Source organism: Solanum dulcamara, chromosome 8 (genome assembly GCF_947179165.1).
Source record: "Solanum dulcamara chromosome 8, daSolDulc1.2, whole genome shotgun sequence".
In the NCBI taxonomy this organism is placed as follows: domain Eukaryota; kingdom Viridiplantae; phylum Streptophyta; class Magnoliopsida; order Solanales; family Solanaceae; genus Solanum; species Solanum dulcamara.
The window spans coordinates 398141-422353 of NC_077244.1; the positions used below are offsets into that span (position 1 = coordinate 398141).

The 24213-nt window shown below is 33.5% G+C and overlaps 4 protein-coding genes across 4 annotated transcripts; 2 read left to right on the forward strand and 2 right to left on the reverse strand.

Annotated features, from left to right (window-relative positions):
- Positions 1 to 914: 914 nt before the first annotated feature.
- LOC129899565 (pentatricopeptide repeat-containing protein At1g09220, mitochondrial) lies at positions 915 to 2615 on the reverse strand. The gene has a single exon (XM_055974574.1). The coding sequence runs from the start codon at positions 2480 to 2482 to the stop codon at positions 1082 to 1084; it is 1401 nt and encodes a 466-aa protein (XP_055830549.1). The 5' UTR covers positions 2483 to 2615; the 3' UTR covers positions 915 to 1081.
- Positions 2616 to 3811: 1196 nt separating this feature from the next.
- Positions 3812 to 4430, forward strand: LOC129899455 (calvin cycle protein CP12-2, chloroplastic). The gene has a single exon (XM_055974433.1). The coding sequence runs from the start codon at positions 3907 to 3909 to the stop codon at positions 4282 to 4284; it is 378 nt and encodes a 125-aa protein (XP_055830408.1). The 5' UTR covers positions 3812 to 3906; the 3' UTR covers positions 4285 to 4430.
- A 1443-nt stretch (positions 4431 to 5873) lies between these two features.
- Positions 5874 to 7798, reverse strand: LOC129901147 (bZIP transcription factor 53). Its single transcript, XM_055976272.1, has 2 exons — positions 7722 to 7798; positions 5874 to 6872 (listed from the first exon to the last, which is right to left on the reverse strand). Exon 2 carries the CDS (start codon positions 6520 to 6522, stop codon positions 6088 to 6090), a length of 435 nt encoding a protein of 144 aa, XP_055832247.1. The 5' UTR covers positions 6523 to 6872; positions 7722 to 7798; the 3' UTR covers positions 5874 to 6087.
- A 1007-nt stretch (positions 7799 to 8805) lies between these two features.
- Positions 8806 to 22419, forward strand: LOC129901148 (vacuolar protein sorting-associated protein 51 homolog). Its single transcript, XM_055976273.1, has 20 exons — positions 8806 to 9154; positions 11958 to 12097; positions 12396 to 12450; positions 12587 to 12694; positions 13383 to 13481; positions 13582 to 13659; positions 14914 to 14991; positions 16287 to 16424; positions 17743 to 17843; positions 17964 to 18031; positions 18369 to 18442; positions 18521 to 18587; positions 19222 to 19337; positions 20002 to 20268; positions 20357 to 20473; positions 20842 to 20913; positions 21008 to 21058; positions 21216 to 21446; positions 21526 to 21702; positions 21924 to 22419. Exons 1-20 carry the CDS (start codon positions 8972 to 8974, stop codon positions 22038 to 22040), a joined length of 2337 nt encoding a protein of 778 aa, XP_055832248.1. The 5' UTR covers positions 8806 to 8971; the 3' UTR covers positions 22041 to 22419.
- The last annotated feature ends 1794 nt before the right edge of the window (positions 22420 to 24213 follow it).

A 24213-nucleotide genomic window follows, 5' to 3' on the forward strand; every position in this document is an offset into this window, starting at 1 on the left:
GTATTCTTTTTTTAGTTTTTCTCAAGCTTCTTTTGCTGTCTCACAAGAAATGATTTTAGAAAAAATCGAATCCGCAACTGAATTTTGAATTACAGTTTTGGCTTTGAATTTTTTGGTTTGTTCATCCGATTGAAATTTAATGTGAGCAAGAGTAGTATTTGCAGGGAGAGGTTGCAAGGGTATATCTTCCGTCACAACTTCCCACAAATCATAGGCTTCAAGATAAGATTTCATTTTTACTGACCAAATCTGATAGTTTTCGCCAGTGAAAATTTTTGGGGCATTCAAGGAGAGACTGCCGTTTGCCGTTTTTTAGGTTAAAAATTGTTTGTGTGTTGAAAACATCACGGATTGAAAATGGTAGCCCTGGCAGGTTAAAATGAATAGACCCAACGGGTTAAAAAGGTATGGTAGTTCTTTGAAAGAACTCACAGATCCCGTAAGATCAGTAAAACTCTTGATACCACTGTTGGTTTTTTAAAAAGATGGGCAACAAAAAAGAGGGTTAAAATGACTTTCTTTGGATTGAAATGGCTTTCAACTGCTTTCAATATTTTTATTAAGCATAGGAGGGCTTTAAATAGCCAACTTAAAACAAAAATCTGCATAATTTAAATTTGAAAATAAACTAAAATATCTCAACAAACTAATCTATCTAACAGAAATTTAAAATTCAAATTATCTAAACTTAAGCAACTTATTAAATTGAAAATTACTGCAGTAACTAAAATAAAATTCAACAGATAGATTGCTGATTTGTTCATCTGTATATGTCTCAATCAAATTTTGAACTCAAATTTCAACGGTCAATAGCTTGCCTATGCAGCCTTTCTAATTACAAAATATAGGACTGCATTAACATAAGAATCAGCAAAATGAGGCATGAGCCTAGTAGTATAGAGGACACGCAGTAATCAGATCAGGAGATGCAACTTTAACATAGCCAAAGGTTTAAGATCAGTTTAAGCAACGAGTTAAAGGAGGCACGAAATAAATGAGAATAAACTAAGAAATGCAGAAAACGCCAATTTGGTGTTGGCCATGCTCCCAGTGAAAGAACGATGTCAAGGAACATGTTAGATTAAGCAAAGCTAACACCGGGAGCTTTAAAAGCATTTTGCTCATCCATCACTCTCCTCACTCCCTCAGAATCCACATACCTGCCCATACCTGCAAGGATATTAGAAAGAAGCACATAATCACCACCATATTTTTTTTCCATCTCCGTGATCTTCTGCATAACTCTTTCTCCCATATCTGCATTATCATGAAAACTACAAGCACCCAATAGTGTTCTCCAAATCACAACATTAGACATCATATTAGGTATCTCCAATGCTATCTTTTCTGCTTCTTCTAGCCTACCTTCCCTCCCTAACATGTCGATCAAGCAGCCATAATGCTTAATATCTGGTTGAATCCCAAACTCATCAACCATCTTTTTGAGAAACTCGAGCCCCTCATCCACTAAACCTCCATGACTGCAAGCATTGAGCATACTCAAAAACGTTATGCGATTTGGTTCAATACCTACATCCACCATCATCTTATAACTATCGGAAGCTTCTTTTGCCATCCCATGCATTGCATATCCTGATATTATTGACGTCCATGACACCAAATTCCTTCTTTCATCCGATATATCCTCAAAAGCTCTCAAAGCATCGTCTATGCTTCCACACTTAGCGTAAGCATCCACAAGCGAATTCATAACACGGATATCAAACACATCAATACCACTTTTCTCCCCATAAGCATGAATCATTCTGCAACACTCTAGACACCGAACATTCCAAATAGCTGGGAAAATTGCCAAAAGAGTCACTTCACTCGGTTTAATCCCCTCAACCACAACCATTTCCCGAAACAACGACAAAGCCTCATTAAACCAACCCATCCTCGTATACCCATCAATGAGACCCGTCCAAGAAATTACATTCTTCTCCGGCATTGCATCAAACACCGCCTGAGCAACCTTAACATCACCCCATTTAATACAACCACTGATCAAAGCATTCCAAGTGACAGAATTTCTCACAGGCATTTCATCGAACACCTTCTTCGCTTCACCAAGAAATCCACATTCCCCATACATATTAACAAGTGCAGTTTGCACATAAACATGGGATTCAAATCCATTCTTCAAACTCAAACAATGAATCTGTTTCCCAAAACAAAACTTCCCTAAATTAGCTGACCCTTTAATCAAGAACGAATATGTAAAGCTATCGAAGAATATAATGGGCTGATATTGAAACTTCAATTGTTTGAACAGAAAAAAAGATTCTTGTGGGAAAATACCAAGAGAGTAATGTCGAATTAAAGAGTTCCAGAGAGTTAATAAAATGGGTATTGAAGAACTTGGGTTGAAGGTGTTTTCTGCAGTGGTGAATATTAACTGAGTATGAATTTGCTGAATTGCTTTGCGATAGTTTTGGTGCTTTTTAACAAGGTTAAGAAGATGATGAACATCTCTGCCCATTAATAGCAGCAAAGTCTCATTCTTTGAAGTATTAATGGACTAAATTTGAAAAATAGTAACCTTTTTCACCTTTTGAATGGAATAATAAAATGTCTTGGATAAAAGGCTCGACTGATATTTATGTTTTTCAAATTTGCACAACATAATATACGTAGGAGCCACTTAAAATGTCGCATACAACTTGAATTATTGTGTCTAGTTGTTCAACTCTATAATATATCTGCTTGTTCAACTCTCTAGTTTATAAGTTTAAGTATCTATTTATAAACACACAAAATTGAATAACATAAAGATAACAAATAAAATCTAATCAAAGGACACATTTATGTATTATACTAAAAATAAATAAAGTAATGATACGTTTTATGCCAAATTGATTGTACATATGATTTTTCAATGTTACCTAATAATAACTTTAGACAATACAATACAATAAAATTTAATAGGGGTATGCATAGGTCGGTTCAGTTTGATTTTATGTATTATCGATTCGGTTTATCGATTTTTAATTTTTAAATATTTTAAATCAATAACCAAATCAATAAAATATTTCTTATCGATTTATAGATTATTGGTCCTTAACAGTTCGATTTTCAATTTAACCAATAAGGAAATACTCATAAAATAAATATATGATTTCTCCAATAATTTGGCGCAACAGAACAATAATACAACTTTGCATAATGTTCATAAAATAGAAACAATAATAACTAACATGAAAAGAAGTATACAAGTGCAACACAAATTAAAGAACTAAGATAATAATGTGAATTAAAGGATAAATGACAAAGATAGTAACTAATAAGGTACAAATATTAATATTTAATATTTATGTAGGGATAATGTAGTAAATTACTATAGTTTTAATGGGCTATCAGTTTATCCAATAACCTGATATTAAAACCAATATCGAGCCAATAACCCAATATTTTTTTTTTATAAAATCATTAAAAATCGTTAACCTAATAACCCAATAATAATAAATCAATAACATTTTTTTCAATTTGATTTATCGATCGATTCAATTTTTACACACCCCTAAAATTTAAATAACAATCAAAATAATAATTGTATTACCATTCAAACAACATGTTAATCTTTTGAATTTGGAAAATAAAATCCCCCCACTCTCTTGATCTTAAATTTAAATCAAAATCAAAATATATTAACAAATTTTATGTACAAAGAAAAGAAGAAGATATTTTCAACTGAAAAATATCTTTGGATGTCATCTTCACCACGTGGATGTTAACCATTGGCCAATAAAATGATAAGAAATATGTGTTCATTATTCATTTCAACATGATAATAATATAAATCAATCTCCTATCCTAAAAAGATAATTTCATTTCCCAAGACACAGCCAAAAGAAAGAAGAAAAAGAAGAAAACTTATCTTCTTCACCTTTAACGCAGAGCAAAACAATGGCTTCCATAGCTGGTGTTAGTATCACAACCCCTAGAATTTCAGCCAAATCATCCGATTCCGCCAAAATTCATTCCTTCAAATTCCAAACCCTAAACAGTCCATGGAAGAAATCAGCTCAATTCGGGTACCGCAGGATGTATGCAGCTCCGGATAACAAGCTATCTGATATAATTGCGGAAAGTGTTAAAGAAGCTGAAGAAGCTTGTGCGGAGAATCCGGTGAGCGGTGAGTGTGCGGCGGCGTGGGATGTGGTGGAAGAAGCTAGCGCGGCGGCAAGCCATGCGAGAGATAAGAAGAAGGAATCGTCAGATCCATTGGAGAATTACTGCAAGGATAATCCTGAAACTGATGAATGCCGTACTTATGATAATTGATTGATGATAAATACTCATCGTCATGTATGTGTTGTGTTTTTTCAAATGGTAATTTGATTCTCTGTTTTTGTTAATCTTCACTTAGTATTGTGCTTAATTACACCTACTTTTCAGAGTTTCAATTTATGTGATATAGTTTGAGCGAACACGAAATCTATAGTGTTACACTACTCCACCTATAAGGTTGTATTGGATATAGTTTGAATGGACATGAAAACCCATAGATGAATATTCATGTTGTCGGGATGAGCTTATTCCACTAATTTTATGAGTACATGCTATTAGGGCGGTTTAAAATTAAATAAAAAATAATAAATCGAATCGAAAAATAGTTATTAGTTTATCAATAATGAGTTATTTTTTCATAGTTTTGATAATGGTTTTAATTTTTTGATTATCGAGTTGCCGATTCTTAATAATTTAAAGATTTTTCTTAATGAGTTAATCAATAACTCAATAGTACCTTAATAATTTATATTTATTGATATTTGGTATATAAAGTTCTTTACTTATGGTTTAGTTTTCATATTTTTATATCTTAATGTTTCAAATTCTTGGTTATGACGTAATTTATCAACTAATGTGCATGGTTCATCAGCTGTCGCCTTATTTTAAAATGATTTTTTATGGTTTTTTTTGTATTAAATTTTAATAGTTAAAACGATAATTGAATTGCTAATGATTAATAATCGATAAGTTCATATTTTAATGATTCTATAACGGTTTAACATGTCTATAAATCGATAACTGATAAATCAAATCGATAAACTTCAAAATCAAATCGAATTGACTGATACACAGTCCTACTTGCTATCTCCCCAACCAGTGTAGATACTAGATAACTTTGTCCATGAAGACTACAAGAAAAGAAACAACTCTTGTTCTACTCTAAACTAATCAAAGGACAGAAGAAAGAGTTCCTTGTGGAAACTCTTTGCCCTATAAGTAGAGCTGCATATTGATCAGTTTGATTCGATTTTAAAGTTTATCGATTTGACTTATAAATTATTAATTTATAGATATATCAAATCGTTATAAAACCATTAAGATATTGGCTTATTTATTATTGATTTATTGGTTATTGATCATTATTGATTTAATCGTTAAGATTTGATACAAAAATAACCATTAAAAATCACTTAGAAACAAAGTGACAAACCAAATGATCCAGGTAATATGAGTTGATAAATTATATCTTGCTCAAAAATAAATGTAAAACATTGTATAATAATCAAGAGTTTGAGACAACAAAAAATAAAAGTATAAAAAATAAATCTCAAGTGAAAGACTTTATATATCAAATGGTAAATAAATATAAATTATTAATTTACTATCGAATTATCGACTAACCCGTTAAGAAAAAACTTTAAACCATTAAGAATCGATAATCCGATAATAAAAAAAATTAAAATCATTACCGAGACCACCAAACCAATAACTCATACCGATAAACTAATAATTTTTTTCGATTCAATTTATCGATTTCAGTTCGATTTTTAACTTGCCCAACCTATAAGCATTGGCATATTATGATCAAAACAGTGAACACATGATGCAGTCAAAAAAATAGGATAAACAGATACACAATATCACAAAATGAACATAGCAATTTCATAGAAACAAGAAGGGCCATCTCCAAGATGAACATATATAATCCAACAGACTAAATAAAGTCGACAAAAATACTAAAAGCAACAAACTAGATATTCAAATATCGATAATAGCCAAAACCAACCATGACTAGTCAGAAACAAAAACTACATTGCTAATATCAAACTAGATATTTAATACGCGACCAGCAGCTCAAAAGTGGAACATATCAGAAGCAGTGATAGGTTGAATTGGGCAAGGCAGTTGCCATGGCTCCAGCAAAGTGTCGGGAATTTCAGGAATGTCCACAGGAAATCCAGTAGTATCAGCCCAAAATTGGGTGAGTGAGTTCAATGAATTCAACCGTTCAGTTAATTCTGCAAGCTGAGCCCTCAACACGTTGTTCTCTGCATCAATGGTACGATAATTCCTTTCAACAGAATCAATCTTATCACGGCAGATACTGTTTTGGTTCTGCATCTGTGTTGTTTCGCTCCTTAACTCCTCCAATCGCTGCTGCTTCCTCATCCGTGACCTCTTGGCCGACTCACGGTTGGATTCCATTCTCTTCCTTTTCCTTTCGTCAAACTTTGCATACCTCTGGTCTGCATCTGAACCAGAACTCACCAATTGCAGAGTCGAAGCCATGTCTCTCGGACCGATTTAATGAATGATAAAAAATGGAATAACAGGAAACTAAGTGTAATTTGTTTAATCACCAAACTTTTGATAGTGTAGCTATGGAATTTCTAAATTAACTGGAACAAGACAATGATGAGGGCTAGTTCATGAAAACACATAGAACCAGTAAAGAAAGACTACTGAGAAAGAATGCAGAATCCGGACTCGACGCATGCGAATAGAGAATGACATGAAGAAATTTGAAACTAAGAATCAAACATTGGAACTTTGTAAGAAACCCCAATCAATATTCCAGAAACCAATAATTTCCCAAGTAGAATATCCAAATCCAGACAGCAAAGTAATCACAAAAAAATCTGCAATCAAACACAACAAACTATATTAGAAAACTTTTCAGAAACATGATCAAAAAGCAAACAAAATTCAACCACAAAAAGAACACAATCCAATCAACTAATGGATCTTATTTTAGAGCTTGCAGAAACAAAATTTGCAAACTCAAATGTTGATTTTTAGGAAAGAGTGTGATTGAAAGGTTTTTGCTAAAAAAGTTCTTAACCTTAAAGATTTCTCAACTTAATACTTCAAATAAAACAACAACAACAACATACAAGTATAATTCGACAAGTGGGATCTGCGGAGGATAGTGTGTATAATGGAACACAGACCTTACACACAATTCTTCAAATCTCTCACAAAATTAAAAACTAGTCTTCAGAGCCTTTTGGATTATTGAAAGATTTGGAAATGTGAGTTTGAAAATCTTCAATGCCAAAGGAACTCAACCAAATCACATATTTTGCAAACCATAAAACAAATGTCACTAGATTAAGAGTCACCAAATTAGTTGAGATCAAATGATTTAACCTACCCAACAAAGTTAGTTCTAATTCTAATCCCTATATAAAAGGGGTAAAAGTACTAAAGTTCAAATCTTTTTTTCTTTTCTCAGATAAAAAAGTTCAAATCTTTACAGACATAAGATCCACCTCCTCTTTACCATCAACACAAATTGGGAAAACAAAGTTCAAATCTTTACAGAAATAAGATCCATCTTCTCTTTACCATCAACACAAATTGGAAAAACATCAAACAAAACAACTACAAAAGCAGCAAAACATAAAGAACAAAATCAAAACACACAAAACAAAGTAAACAAAAAGAAAGCAAGAAAAGGAAAAAGGGTAAAGGAGAATGAAGCTTACCTTTGCAAAGAAGGGAGTTTGTAGAACCAAAGAGTTGAAAGAATGTTATGAAGTTAGAGAAAAAGGGGTTTATATAGGGGAGAGAGAAGCTTTTTGAGAAAATTAAGGATTTTTTAATATATTTTTGTAAGGGAAGTTGTGTCATAGGTGTAATATGATTGGCTGGCTATGTGATGACAGCTAATAAGCCTATAGTTTCTTTATATCATCCCTTATTTGCTCTTAATTTCAAAATATTTTCCAAATGGATTTTTTTTTTTATTACATGCTCGGTGCTCCCATGTTTTTATCATGCCTTGAAAATATTGTCATAATTCAAAGTCTCCAATATCTTACTTGGCAATGTCATAAAAAAATAATTAAATTTCTTTGAATTTTTTGATCTCAAATATGATATTGTTTGCAAATAAAGACTATATATTAATTGAAAACAAATCAAGGAGATGAATTCATTATCTGTAGAGTTTCAAATAATGCAATATATGCTTTTTCTTATGATACATAGCATAGAGTTCATTTATATTGTACGAAAAGATGTTAAGCATTTTTAATTTAGTTTCTAGTTTTAAAAAGTGGAATTTTGGTGTAGTATTTACTTTAATTTTCGTTTTAAACGCTATACTACATCTATTATTTCGCCTCACTTGGAGCTGATGCATTTGAGTCGAAGATCTTTTAAAAACAACCTCCTCACCTCCATGAGACCCTCCCCAAATCCCATTTATGAAATTTTACTGGTATGTTATTGTTGTTGTATTCATATTTACTCAATTTTTTTAAAAAAGTTTGAAACTAATTTTTTAATTCAAAAAATATCATGTGTCTTTAAAAAATTGCCTTACCTATTTTTTTTTTTTGTTGGGTCTTTTCATGGTCAAGTTAATTAATTTTTTAAATTCTTGTCACATTTTTAAACTTAAAAGATTAATTTTTCTTTAGATTCAATAAATATAAGTTTGTTGATAAAAAAATGATTAAATATGCTCTATTTGTCAGGGTATAAATAGTATATTAGTTTTCTAAATTGCAAAATTAAGATATAATTTGAGCAGATGATTAAAGACAATTTTTTTTTGCAGGAGTAGTTGAATAGAACTCCACAAACTTAAGGGACTATTGTGAATTATTAACAAATTATCTGAAGCCATCTCCTCCAAGTCATTTTTCAATGCCATAGCTAACAACTGATCGATAGATCTCAAATTCTTTCAGTTCTGCCATTGTTGAGCTAAAGGAACAGAAACTGAAAAATGGGTGTAAATGATGAAGTACCGATTGATGATAAAGCGAAGAAAATGAGAGATCTATTATCGATCTATTACCCTCCAGATGCAAATTCTACTTCAGTTTCGACTAATGCTTCTTCTAGATTTGCAACTTTGGATACCATTAACACTACCTCCTTCGATGCCGATCAGTACATGAATTTACTTGTATGTCCCCTCAATTACTTGCTACTACTTCATTTTGTTGTTCATTGATTTTGAACAAAAAACTGGGTTGGATTAGTTTTAGTTTGATTTAGTATAATTTTTCCAATTTTTTAAAAGTAATTTAGATCTCTTATTTGGCCATAAATACTTGAAAACTTGAATTTTTGAAGTTGTGTTTGCACATGTTGGAAAAAAGTTGAAATTTTGTGAGAAGAAGTCCGAAAAACTGGTCTGAAATGACAGATTTTTAGTTTTAGTTTTATTAATATTTTTTTAGCAATTTAAGCTCCTAGTTGGCCGATTATGAAGTTGAAACTTGAAAACTTGAACGAAAGTTGAGTTTGGATATGCATTTTATTTGGAAAAAATATTGAAGTTTTGTGACTTGAAGTCCAAAAAACTGATCTAGGCCAATTTTTGGAACTTGATTTTTTTTTTAAAGATAGATTTTCAGAATTTGATCCATAATCTTTGACCAAACAGATATGCAAAATCTGATCCAAAATCTATGGTTAAATGCTAGCTTACAATATGGCTATCCTGAAAAAGATCAGTTTTTATTTATTTATTAATAAAACAATAATTTTATTGAGCTTCGTATTTCCAAGAAAGTATATCTGTGTACACTTACACTACCAAAATAAAAGATTTTAAGACTCGTTTAGACAAGTTTATTGAAAATTTAGGACTTGTTTTGACAAGTTTATTGAAAATATCTTAGAAAGACATTGTTTTGATTTGACGGGGTTCATACTTAAATAAAGGTAGAACTAAGAAAATGGTATTAAGGGGATGTGTGAGTTTAGAAAGGTTCAGGTGTTTGATCATCTATCTTACTTTGTGAAGTAATGCTTTTGTAACAATGGAGGAGTAATTAGATGATAATGTGGTTATGGACATGGAGCATAACTCCTTAATTGTTTAATGAACAATGGAGTATGAGCCGTAATTATCTTTTCTGTCCAAGCTTTACCTGTTGGTCTTCAGGAAATTCCATGTTCAGCTAAGAAAGTTACATAAAGGGCTTATTGCTTGCACAATTTTTTTTTTGCGTCAAAGTCTCAAAGATATCAGCTTTTTCTTTGTTCTTCTTGAAAAAACAGAAATTGCATCCCCCATATACAAGTTTGCAATAATGGCTTAATTTCTTAGCTTCCCAACTTATGGAGGTGAAGAAAAGATTCTTCTTTGGTAATACACCTGTTAGAGTTATTAGCTTCAAGGCCTGGAAGGTTCTTGCAGCTTCTTTATCTGTGTGCACATCTAATATCATTCTCCACTAAAGTAACTGGAGCCTATCCCTACCCCTTAACTGCAGTGGGTGATGGAATTTATGGTATTGTAGTATGAGACTGATCCACTAGCAAGAAAGGAGCGTAGAAGTGTGCATAGTACTTATCTACACCAAATTTAGCCAAGTTCATTTATGGGAGCTAAACAAAGAAAGGCTTCAGTAGTTACTCTTAGATCTTACCCCAATCTAACACAGACAAATCCTTCTATCATTTACATGTTTTAGAGGTACCATCGAAAAAGAAAGAATGCTTGTAATGTGGATATGGTTGCTCTTTCAGTTTAGTTTAGAAATTCTTACCAAGTAAATCTTGACTTCCCTGTTTTCCTTTTTCCCAACCTATTTAAATTGACGCTAATAGCATCATCAATAAACATGGGAAGGCCATATGTAAAAACTAGGAAAAATCTGGATTGCTTACTCTTCTTTGTTTGAATCGACATCTTTGGAAAGAGAAACTAAAATGTTTTTAACACATACAGCCAAAGCTCTCTATAACATAGTTTTTTGGCTGTTATAGCGAAATGCTGTTATTGAGAACATATAATATAACATAAGATTAAAAACGGTTCCAAAAAATAACTTGGCTGCTGTAGTGAAATGTTGTTGTGGAGGATGACCAGTATAGAGAGGCCTGACTGTAGTAATTAATTCGTACAGCCTTATGAGAAAATGTTTGGATATTATTTTCTTCCTTTTCTTCAGAGTAGGCAGCACTATGTTTCTAGTATTAAAGATTTACTAAACTTTTTGAGCTATTTGGAGCTGAAACTGTAATTATTTTTTTGATAAATAGAAACTGTAAAGCTTTTGATAAGAACAGTCACCTATTGTGCATTTGTATGAATTAAATTATTACTTATTAAAAGAAAGAGAAATCGTCAACAATCATGAAGCTATACTACAACTTTGGGTTCTTTTACCACCAAATAGCAATACCTGAGATACTACATTGGTAGTTGGGATTTTGGATGTAAATACATAGTAACTACGGTATAAAAATCAAACTCCACCTTGTTTAATCTAATAGTGTAATGGCTCCTATTGATATGCGGCACACAAATTTCCGATGACATTTTTATTTTGTAACTTCACCAGAAGCGTAAAAGAATTCAAGAAGAGGCATGAAATTCCCACAACAGTTTAATCCTTGTAACTGGAAGAAAAGAAAAGGAAATGAGTTGTCATACTTTCAAGCAGCAGTGTATTGCAATAGAATCAATCAGTATTACTAGTAGAATATGCTTCCCCATTTACTCAGCCTACCTAAGTCAGAGGAGCAAACTTTGACAGTGGTCGTGTTGGTTTGGCTTTGACTAAGGCGTCTTCCATAAAACTTTTGTATTGCGAACTTATGTACTTATCAGAGAGGTCCTTACTTAATCTGTTGCTTTCCCAAGGAGTAAGCTGATCTTTTAATCATGCCATCTTTTCTAGTCGTGGAAAAATAAATATGACTTTTGATTTCATTTGTCTGGGACGAATGTCATATATTTCACAAACATACAGGTGCAGAAGTCCAATTTGGAAGGTCTGCTTCAGAGGCATGTTCAAATGGCTGCTGAGATAAAGAATCTCGATACTGACCTGCAAATGTTGGTATATGAAAATTACAACAAGTTCGTAAGTGCCACAGACACAATTAAAAGGTAAACCATGTTCTAGAAAGTTGTTCCGAACCCATTTCATCCCTTGAGAGACAAATATTAGGGGTTATAGTTGCAACTTAACTCTATGTAGGTTGAGTTTGTTTGTACTTATAGCATGTTTCATGGGTCCTCAATTTTGGTGCTCTACAGTAAGAAGGATCATGCAATTGTTAGAAGTTTCTTAAACTTATTATGCTTGGCTTCAGATTATATGTTGAATCAGGACTAACTGGGTTTTATCTTGTCATTTTCCCATTTGGCATTAATGAAGAACTCACCTATACGATTACGTTTCCAGGATGAAAAACAATATTGTTGGCATGGAGACAAATATGGAGCAGCTTCTTGAAAAGGTTTTTGTTTATTTCTTTTTTCCCTTTTTATTTATTTAAAGAATTTTTTTACTTTTTTTTTTGGTTATAATCATGACCTAAGCAGCAAAACACTGGAAGATGTGTCAAGAATTAGATTTTCTTCAAATATTTGCAGATAATATCCGTGCAATCTAAAAGTGATGGGGTCAATACTTCTCTTTTTGAGAAGAGGGAACACATAGAGAAATTGCATCGGACCCGTAATCTTCTACGCAAAGTTCAGGTACTAAAGTGAGGTGTTAAGCTCTTGCAATGTTTTACGCAATTGTAAAATGTGTCTTTTCTTATTGAGTATTGAAGTTACCAACTGTGGGTTCTTATACTAAGTTACTAACCTTTACAACTAAGTTGATGTTTGCTGCTAGTGTTGAGGATAGAGGAATAAGCATTTCCTTTATACGCCCGATATCTTGAGCTGGTTGACTTTTGACTGTTTATGATTTAACCAAGGGAAATAAGATGCTCATTCGGCAGTGAAGTAGATTGATCCAGATGTTAATTGAAGAATGACATCATATATTGCTTCCAGTACAAGTTACCTGAACTCATTATTTATGGGATACATGTAGAGCAATTTACTGATTAAGTGAAAATTGTTTTTAGGAAGAGGAAGGAATTATCCATTCCATATTTTAACCACTGGATCTTTGGAGCTATTAATAATTCACATGATTAAATGGTCAAAAAAGGATTGCTGAAGTTGTAAATAAATGCTAACGTCAACTCAAAAAAATAAAATGTCTTATTACCTTCGCTGTCTTATGGATTTGTTGTTCAGGTTCATCATGCAACTTTGTTTTCCGAAATAGATAAAATGCAACTTTATGTTGTATGCTGCTATGCATTGTAAAAGAGGTGGTTTCTGGTTATGTGTGAGTTACATGGATTTCATTTTCTGTTGAAAAGAGCAGTTCATATATGATCTACCCGCTAGGTTGGCAAAGTGTATCAAATCAGAAGCCTATGCTGATGCTGTGAAATACTACACTGGAGCCATGCCCATTTTCAAGGTTTGTGGATAGTGATCTTTGTTCCACTGTTTTTCCTGTTTGTATGATGTAAATGCATGTCAAAGTCTCATCTTTAATGTCAGTACTTTTTCATCACCAGGCATATGGAGACTCTTCGTTCCAGGATTGCAAAAGAGCCTCAGAGGAAGCAATTGTTGTTATTACAACAAACTTGCAGGTTTCTCCTTTTTTCTAGTTAGCAGTTACTCTGTCGAGAGAGGCCACAGTTGGTTGAGGTACTTAAACTGAGTTAAATATTTTGTTAAAATGGAAGGAAAGGGAGGAAAGAACAGTGTTATCAAAGGCGAAAAGCGTAAATAAGCTCTTAAGGTCCTCTGGGGCTTTAAGCGCAAAGTGCAAATAAAGTGTGGACTTTAATGAAAAAAATGTGCAAAGGGTGAAAAAAATACAAATATATATGTTTAGTCCAAGACTAATAATTATAAACATGAATGACAAATATATGACCAAAGAAATTGAAAAAAAAACCATGATAAAGTGAATTATCAATTGTTTAGTGTCACTTCTTCAGAATAGCCTCATTGGCAAGGAAAAGTTTGCCTTAACCTTGACGACGACAGTAAAGCGCAAATAAAGTGAGGCGAAACGCTCAACACGTTTTGAGCCTCGCTTCAGGGCTTAAGCGCGCTTAATGCGCGCCTTTGACTACACTGGGAAAGAAGACAAAGAATAAAGAAAGGCTTTTGAAACTTGTGGTCTAAAACAAGCCATAGACATTTGTGTGGCTATAAATCATCTAATTAGGGGTAAATGAGAAGTTTAAAGTTAAATTGTTTTAAAAATAGAATGGTGCCATTCTTTTTGCGACAAACTAAAAAGGAAAGTGTGTCACATAAAAATGGGAACGGAGGGGGGGGGGGGTTGTGGTGGTGGTGTTGATTTTGTGTTTAGAGTTGTCCAACATTACTTTCTGTCCGTTGATTACTCTATTTTATCTGTGTCGCTTTCGTTATTTGCATTATTCGTTATTTGCTTTCCCATAGCTCGCTTTGAACTTCTTAGCCTTATCTGACCTCGTTTTATGCTTCTTTTGAGCCGAGGGTCTCTCGAAAGCAGCCATCCTACCTTGGTAGGAGTAAGGTCCGCGTACACTTTACCCTCCCCAGACCCACGTTGTGGGATTTCACTGGGTTGTTGTTGTTGTCCAGCATTACTTCTCCTTCCTTTCATCTCCATTGTAAACAGACAGAGAAAAGTTTCTATAATTCCTATGAGCCATTTAGATCTCTGCCATGCTGGGGAGTGTTTTGATCTGCCACTCTCTAAGGGCTAATTTTGAAGGAGTAGGGAAAAAGATGAATCTGAATGCAAATTTTGCAGAACACTGGTTCAAGCCTTTTTGGGTTTCTGTCAAGAACTTGGCAAAAATGATCAGAGTTGATCTTTCATATTACTTTTTCTTTGGTTTCAGGGAAAGGTATTTTCAGATTCTGAATCAATACAAGCCAGGGCTGAAGCTGTTATGCTCCTTAAGCAATTAAATTTTCCTGTTCGTATCACACCTTTTTTTCTGCTTCTATATATCAGCAATTCTATTACTTGTTTTGCATGGTTCAATTTATCCTTGAATGTTAGATGCGATTTTTAATTTTATAATAATTTCAGTCTTCTTTAGTTCAAATAAAATGTGTAGTAAAGAAATGCACTCCTCACTCCCATTTTACATATCACTGTCCCTCTCTCAGCAAGATGCTTAGCTTCTAGTTGCTTTCTTAGCTTTCCATCCTGTGAAGATGAGGATGTTGATGATCTCAAATTCACCCATGCCTTGCTCGGCAATAGCTAGGGAAATTGCTGCATTTTGTTGAAAGTTTGGTCCAATGTGAATTAATTGCACAATGGGTTAACTTGATGTATTACATCATTGATGAAAGATTGGTTGGGAAGGGATGTGGGTATACATATTAAAATGGCTTTCGTATATTTTGGATAGCCATATAGTAAGATCCTGTTACTGTTTGTCTTAAAAATATGTGCCTTTAACTTAAAATATTTTTGGTCTTTTAAAAGGATTATGATAAATTTCCTGTTAAAATAGGAACATAGACATAAGCTATGTTACTACGACTCTTCAAAAATGTAGCTGCACCCATGTCTGATCCTCCAAAATAAACTACTTCTGGAGGATCCGTCATGCACCTGACAACAATTTTGAAGAGTCTGAGCAACATAAGACATAGGTACTTTATGTCCCTTGAATTATCATCAAAACCCTACGGTCGCCAGTACCTCTGAATTAGAATCAGCTTCTTCTGTCTAATATGCCTCTTCATTTTTATCCTTTTCTTTTCTCAAGTAGAGAATTGAAAATGTGAAGGATGTGTTTTTATGTAGTGCAATGGTAAATGTGGTCATTTTTGTATGTTTATAGAGACAAAAAGATATGGTGGTTTGTTGGTAAGTAAAATTATTTATATGCTGGTCTCATGGCATGGAATGTACATTGCATGCTTGTCGAAATAATTTCCCTCAAGATGAAAAAGAAAAATATATTATGTAAAGAGGAAACTCGCGACCTCGTATTCTTTGGATATCTATGTGGGAATAACTGTCTATGTTCGAATTTAGTTTGTAAATACTAAAAATGATTGAAACAAAAATTCATGTGTTTATTGGTGCAATGAAGATTACTGAAACTTCTATTGTCTTCTTCTTGCATGTTGATCTTTTTTTGGGGAAATGGTAACATCTTGTATTAAAATCAAAAAGTCTGTGAAGCCATAATTACAAAGTGTGTGAGCGAAAACTAACATGTTGATCTTTGAATGTATATGTTTTATGCAGGTTGATAATTTGAAGGTTCAACTATTTGAGAAGTTAGAACAGTTCCTTGTGGATCTCCATCTGGAATCTAAGGAAATACCCCACGCTTCAGCAGATCAAGGAAACCTTCCTGAATCAGCTACTTCTGCTGCTCATGAGGTGCGTTAAAGCAAGGTCATTGCTCATGCTTTGAAGTTGGAATCTTAGGCTATTGATGTAATACCAAAGAGAGATGAGAAAGAAGCAAGGGGAGGAAAAAAGAAGGAGAAAGAGAGAACAATATAAGGGAGAGGAAAAAGGGGGAGAAGATAGAGAATAGATAGAATGACGAAGACAGAAGAGCGGGAAATAAGGGAGAATGGAGGGAATCAGGAGCGAGAGAGGTTTTAATATACAATTTGATTTGTCAAATGTTTTTTTTCAAAATAAAGTATGTGAAGATCCTAGTGTAGCATGGGGCTTTAAATTAAGGGAAACTTTTACAACAACATTAGATAGGAGGGTGTGGAGGACCCACATTAGGGTAGAAGGCTAGTTCATAGTCTCGTTATTCTTCTCTATTCATAGGTGTAGTAGTGCATTACGATCTCTTGCGCTTTGACTTCTGATTTCTGTTATTTCTGTTATTATTTATTACTTTCTATGCTTTGATTACTCAATTTTACCTGTGATGCTTTCATTATTTATTTAATCGTTATTTGTTATTAGTATTTATTTATTTGTATTTATTTGTTATCTATTCTTTATTTGTTTGTTGTTTTTCTCATAAAGCTTTTAATTTTCTATTCTTATCTAACATTTTTTATGCATTTATGCTTTTACTGAGCCGAGGGTCTCCAGGAAACAGCCGTCCTACCTTGGTAGGAGTAAGGTCTGCGTACATTCTACCCTCCCCAGACCCCATGTTGTGGGATTTCACTGGGTTGTTGTTGTTGTTTTACAACAACATACCCAGTGTAATCTCACAAGTGGGGTAAGGGAGGCTTTTGGTTATTAAAAAAAAGGGATAAGGATAACTAGAACTAAGGATAGGGATATGAATAATGACAATGATGTTTTTGGTGAGTTACATTACTAACACTATTTCCTCTACTTTTTTAAAGATGAGTACCCCTCCTAACCTTGCAAAGAGGTGGAAATTATCACTACAAAATGAGAATGTACAAAAAGGGTGTGAATAATACTTTGAGAAAAGAAACTACCATAAGTAAACTTCAATTGAATTGCATTATGACATGACTTGCCCATTTATGTGAAAGATAATACCACTTTGCTGTGATATTTGTTATGCAACATGCTAGTTCCCTGCACTTAGCTTAATACAAGATGGTGAAACCAAAAGGACACAGATTTGGGATCTTAAGTATGCTCTTGAGTTCCTTTCTTCTGGATTTGAATTGTATGGTGTATTATTTGTTTTTTTTCCTTCCGAGCACTAATTGTATTTACACTAATGCATGTCCTATTCATGACTTAGGCTTCTATTCGTGAATTTTCCGAGGCTGTCCGTGCTTATCGAGTTATTTTCCATGATTCAGAACAGCAACTCTCTAGTCTTGCACAAAACTTAACTAAAATGTACGCACTTTCACCACATCCCTTTCTTGGTGAAGCTGATTTTGTTCTCTCATAATTATTTGTGCTTAATATTTTGGTATCTGTGATTAATATTACACTCCCACCTGCTACCAAATTTAGGCACTTTGAAGCCACCCAGCAGCACATCAAGAAACAACTTGCTTCTTCCGATCTTGTTGCCATGTTAAGTAAGTTTAACTAGCATTCACCTCATGGTCATTGTAAAATGGGCTTCTATTTTATTTTGCTTATTCAACTTTAATTTTGCGTTTTCAACTGCTTCTCTTTAATTCCTTTATTTGGATTTCGTTTTCTTATTTACCTTACAGCGTTGCTCCCTGCTATAGATGTTTGTTACGATTGACTGTTTTGTTTAGTTTCAGTCTTGCTTGTTTATTTAGCTTTCTTCTGCTTTCCAAAATCTCAAGTCCACTGTTTCTATAACCAAGCTTTTCATGGACAACACTTGTGTTAGGACACTGTAACGATGGCTGATTGTATCTTATGACACTCATACTTCATCAGGGATTATTTGGACCGATGTGCTTATCATGGATGGAGTGTTGCCTGAGGCTGGTCTGCGTGATATTACTATGGAGGTTGCATATGAAAGACAGCTACCTCTTATTAGTCTGTAATGTTCGATTGTCATTGATGTACTGACTCTGTCGTTTCAGGCTGCTCATGTTGCCATTAAACAATACGTTGCTAGCAGATTTAGCCATCTTCTACTTAAGATTTCAGGTTTGTACTGTTAAATCGAAATAATAGATAACATGTATATTAAAAAAGAAAAAAAGAAGAAGATACAGTAGCAATTATAGATTACATGCCTAAACTTTGACCTCAAAAAACAAATGTCAATTCAAATAGATATTAGTTAAGAGATATAAAGAGATCTCTAAGAAGGATGTGCAAACCAACAAACCTCTGATTTCCATTAACTCAAAAATAAAAATAAGAACTTACTGATTTGCCGAAATTGAAATGCAGAACCAGCTTTCAGTCCCTTCTTCACATAGAACCTAGTCTATCTGCCTAAAGTGGGATATTTTGTATCATGAGTTGACTGGGTAAGATTCTTAAAAGAACAGCTCAAAATGGATCCAACTTACCTTTTGTCTTCTAAAAGGATATAAAAGTGAAAAAAGTGCTTCTGAAGTTTTAGTCTTACATTTTGTTTTATGTAAGATCCAAAGCTCAATGTATAGTCCATAGTAACTTTCTTAACCGAAGAATTTGCACAATCCAAATGAGTAACCTTGAGAAAAATAAATTCTTTATATCAATACAGTGACCCTAATATTGAAACCACATATTTTGCATGAGTTCTAATGCATCTTGATTTTGGCTATTCTTTGTTCTTTTGAACTGGCAGGTGCTGTTGTAAAAGTTGGTAATCAAATGGAGGGTATTGAAGAAGAAAATCCTTTGCAGGCCACCCTTGAGGCCAGTAAAAATGCGGTAGTGCAGGGCGGTATGGATGTCTTACAGGTAAAATAAGCTGTGACGGAATTATACAAAGTTCTTATTTATCCTTGTGTCAAATAATTCTCGTCTCAAAACTATTAAAGCTATTACTTCACTAGTTATACATTTCCCCCCTCAAGATTTAGACTACATTGGAGGGTGGGACGGGAGTGATTTTTAAAGTTGATGGTATATGTTGATCAATTCTACTTCTTCCCTTATGGTGTTTAGCTTCAGTGTTAGAGTCTACTTGGACATCAATTACAAAATCTACATGATATAGAAGTAAAAGACTGAAGAGTTCTTATGAGTAATAGGTGGAGAACTTCCAATAAGTAAAATCCATTTCCATGTGAGTTAATTTTCTGGAATGCATTAATAATATGAGGATGCTTTTACAAATGTGGCCTGCTATTAAGTTATTGAAATGCTTCTATGCTCTCTGTGATCTTTGCTCGAGACATCAATAAAATTGATCTCAAGTAATTGACAGATAGTTTTAACTATTAATTAGGCCAAAACAACTACCTGAATTATAACTCAACTAGGCAAAAACTTGCTTCCTATATCACAAGGAACCCTACATTCCAAAAGAAAAAGCTATAAAATCACGACCACAGTACAGACACTTAGTTCCTAGTGAATTGTGTTCTGAGTTGCACCTTTGGTTTGATTTCTTGTATGACAGGATTTCCGTCAACTTCTTGATGAAAACTTGGAACTGCTTTCTAAGTTGAGAGACTTGGTCGTTGACTGGGTACAAGAAGGATTTCAGGACTTCTTCAGGAAACTTAATGATCATTTTCTCTTACTTTCTGGAAAGAAATATCCAGCTGGTCAAGATCTAAGCTTTCAGGAGGGAATACAGGGAGACAAAATACTTCCTGGGCTTGTTCTTGTGCTGGCTCAACTCTCTGTTTTCGTTGAGAAAAATGCCATTCCCAGAATTACCGAGGTCAGGGGTGGTCTAATAGTTATAACCAGTATATTCATATATTCCGCCCCATTTAATTGGGCATCTTTTAACTTTTCAAATCTTTCAGGAAATTGCTGCCTCTTTCTCTGGTGGTGGGTCTCGGGGCTATGAAAATGGTCCAGCTTTTGTTCCTGCAGAAATTTGTCGCACCTTCAGAGCAGCTGGTGAAAAATTCTTGCAGCATGTATGTTATATATATATTCTGAGCATCTTCTTTCTCCTACAGATGCCCAACACCATTATTCTGTTTCAGTGACTGGCTTAACTGCTGAATGTGATTTTTGTTAATGGGTAGATCATAAAGAAATTTTCTCTTGTATTTAAATGATCTTCATGTGTTTTCACAATGCTTGCTTCTGAAGGTTCTTGATGATGTCCTATTTGGATTGCATGCTTATCTATGTAGCATCTTTCACTGTTTCAATTTTCAAATTATCTTCTTAGCTTGATAGTTTTATAAATGAAACCTGAAGTTTGTTAATTCTTTTGTTGCCTTCATTAGTAGAGTATGAAATCAAAATTCTGATTCTCTTCATCTCCATTTATTCTCAGTATATTAACATGAGAACTCAGAAGATATCAGTTGTCTTGAATAAAAGGTTCACAACGCCAAATTGGGTCAAGGTAAGCAGAACATATGGTGAGGTAGGAGTAATTACCCTAGAAGTCCAATGTGATGGTTTGTGCTGTTTTGCCTTACCTTTTCCTGTTTGTACAGCATAAAGAGCCCAGAGAAGTTCATATGTTTGTTGATCTGCTTCTTCAAGAGGTAATTTTTGGCTTTATCTTCTTTGCCTATTATAAGAAGAGGAAGTTAATGTGCAACGTGGCGAAAACTGTCACCTCCTCATTGTAATTATGTAATTGGTTATACATGATATGAGATTAGTACAAGAATAACATTTTCTTTTTGATCTTATTGCCAGCTAGATAGTATCGTTAAAGAAGTAAAGAGTATATTGCCTGAAGGGCTCCAGCGTAAGCATCGCCGTACTGACAGCAGTGGGAGCACCACTTCCTCCCGTAGTAATCCATTAAGAGATGACAGAATGGTACAGTCAAATACCCAGAAGGCCAGAAGTCAACTTCTTGAGTCCCATTTGGCGAAATTGTTTAAGCAGAAGATGGAAATTTTCACAAAAGTTGAACATACACAGGTTGGGTGCTAGTGCTTTTCACTTGGCAAACTTCATTTGTCTTGAAGAGCAATGGATAAGAATGCCCTTGATTTTGCAGGAATCAGTAATAACTACTATCGTGAAACTTTGCTTGAAGAGTTTACAAGAATTTGTCCGGCTTCAGACTTTTAACCGTAGTGGATTTCAACAAATTCAGCTGGACATCCATTTTCTTAAAACTACTCTGAAGGACACTGCCGATGATGAAGCTGCTGTTGATTTTTTGCTTGATGAGGTAAACAGATAATGCCTACTACTTTACAGCTACTATGTCGAAGGAACCTTTGGCTAGTGTCTCCTTTTCAATGACTTCCTTTTGTGCAGTATGAGAGAGTTCTCAAAGGGTCCATTGTACTGCTGTTTATTTGCTTGCAACTGTACATGTCGATACAGTTGTTGCTTCAACTGTTCTTTTGTCTGACGAGATGAAATGAACTTATCTTCATGAACGAACAGGTAATTGTTGCTGCTGCTGAGCGATGTCTTGATCCAATTCCTCTGGAACCTTCTATCCTGGACAGGCTTACCCAAGCAAAGCTGGCAAAGGCTCGGGAGCAGGGTCCTACCTCATAATAATTATGGAGGCGTGTGACCATTGAGCTTGCCATGATCTGAAAGCGTTCACAAGATGCTGGTTAACATGCCATGTACTAAATCGGAAATGTCAGAGCCATGAAAACCTTTTGTGAGGTGTGTATAAAAGCTTTATCCGTCTCCGGCCACCATTTCCTAAATGACTTTCAGTTTTCCCAATTCCTGAAGGTGTTTTTTTGCTGGAAACTAGAGGGGAATCCAAAAACTCTACTTGTATTGAAACTAAACATTGGATTGTAATTTCCTGTACTATAATGTAAGGAGACATGCATCCACAAACGGCTAGCACATGTACAATGAATGTTGTTTCCTTCTTCCTCTTTTTTTGTTAATATATGATGACATTTCCTTATACTTACTACTCCCTCTTGTTTCGATTTATTTGTCTAGTTGTGACTTGACATGAAGTTTAAGAAAGTAATTTTTTTTTTTGAATCTTGTGGTTTTGAACATGCCCGTGAAAAGATGAAATTAAAGAGTTGACAGAAAAAGGAAAGAGATATTCTTCTTGAAACGGACTAAAAAGAAAAATAACACAAATAAATTGAAATAGGGAAGTATATTCTATAAGGCCTCAAGCATAAGGAAAACTAAACTGAAATTATGGTGTGTTTGGTATGGGCGAAAATGTTTTGCAATTTTTAATGTTCAGGTAGGTCAAACATTTTTCGTAGGAAAACAAGTTTCTTATTACACATGGAGGGAGTGTATTAACCACACAAATAATTCCTACATAAATGGTATCGATTTGTGTGGTACACAATTTTTTTCGTATTAAACTTCTATAGGTTATATAATAATATAGATAGATAGATACATTTTTTACATCAAATACAAAATATTATCGTTTAATTATTGATAATCTTAATAGTTAAGTTGGTTGACTACTTAAACTTTCACCTTGTTAGTGAGAGTTCGATTCCTCACTTTATAATCCTTCTCCCTCATTTTCCCTTTTAACCTACCCCTAATTTAGAGGAAAAAAACATGAATTATAAATTTATTTTATCATAAAAGATCAATTAATGTTAAAGAAAAACGTGAATAATTCTTCCAACAATTCTCAACTTGATCGAAGTGTTTTATTCGTCAAGTAATGCTTCTTTCTTCCTTTTACTACCAAAAAAAATGGAATTAGCTACAAAATAAGTGTCTAATCTATCACTAAATTATTCATAGCTAACATAATTATCGATAATCGATCGCTACGGATTTTGTTACCTAGGTAGAAGATTATAACGACAAAATGACCGTTCTCTAACCAAGTTGTAATGCAATCTCCATGAAACATATGTTAGCAAGGCATGCACAACAACTCTCTTTCCATTCCAAGCTCTTCTAAGCAAATCACACAATCATCCTTCACAATATTTTCATCAACTTCCATTCTATTTACCTCTCGCAATATTCATCTTCTATCCTCTGGTCAACGAGTATAGTCACATCAACAAACACCTTTAAATTTTGGCAATCATCACTGACGTCGATAATTTCAGTTATCATATTTATCATATCATGAATAATAATGTAACGATTATGCTAATCAAATTCTTCGTCAAAATTCATAAAATATTCTCACACAAAACGTCGTAGAACATGTCATCATAAGACGGCATGTAAACAGAAGGGTGAAAATTGTGACAAAGGGATTTGATATGAGTTTCCTCATGGTGTGGTTTAGAGTCTCTAGACCTATATTATTATGTGACTAATATAAATAAATATGTTGTATTATTATTATTATTGAGTTTTTAATTGGTATCTTTATTCATATCAGCTAATGGTGTATTTGCTTCGAAAAATTTAGATCTTTTTAAATATTTAAGGATATATTTAAATTTTGTAATAGTTTAGATTTGAGATAGAAAATAATATTGAAAGCTTCTATAGGCTAATAGATTAACAAACAATACATTTAAAATAAATCACAAATAAAACAATTTATGCCCTTTTCCGTTCACATCTTTTCAAAATTATTATAAGAAATTTTAAAAAAATCGTTGAATTTGATTTTATTTATAAAAAATTAACGTGTAGATATATGATCTTTTTTAACCTGTTTTATATTATTTTTCTTGTATAATTGGAAAACCAAAAAGAAAATTGATTAGATTAGAGATTTAATATTAAAATTATTTATTTATTTTTTCTG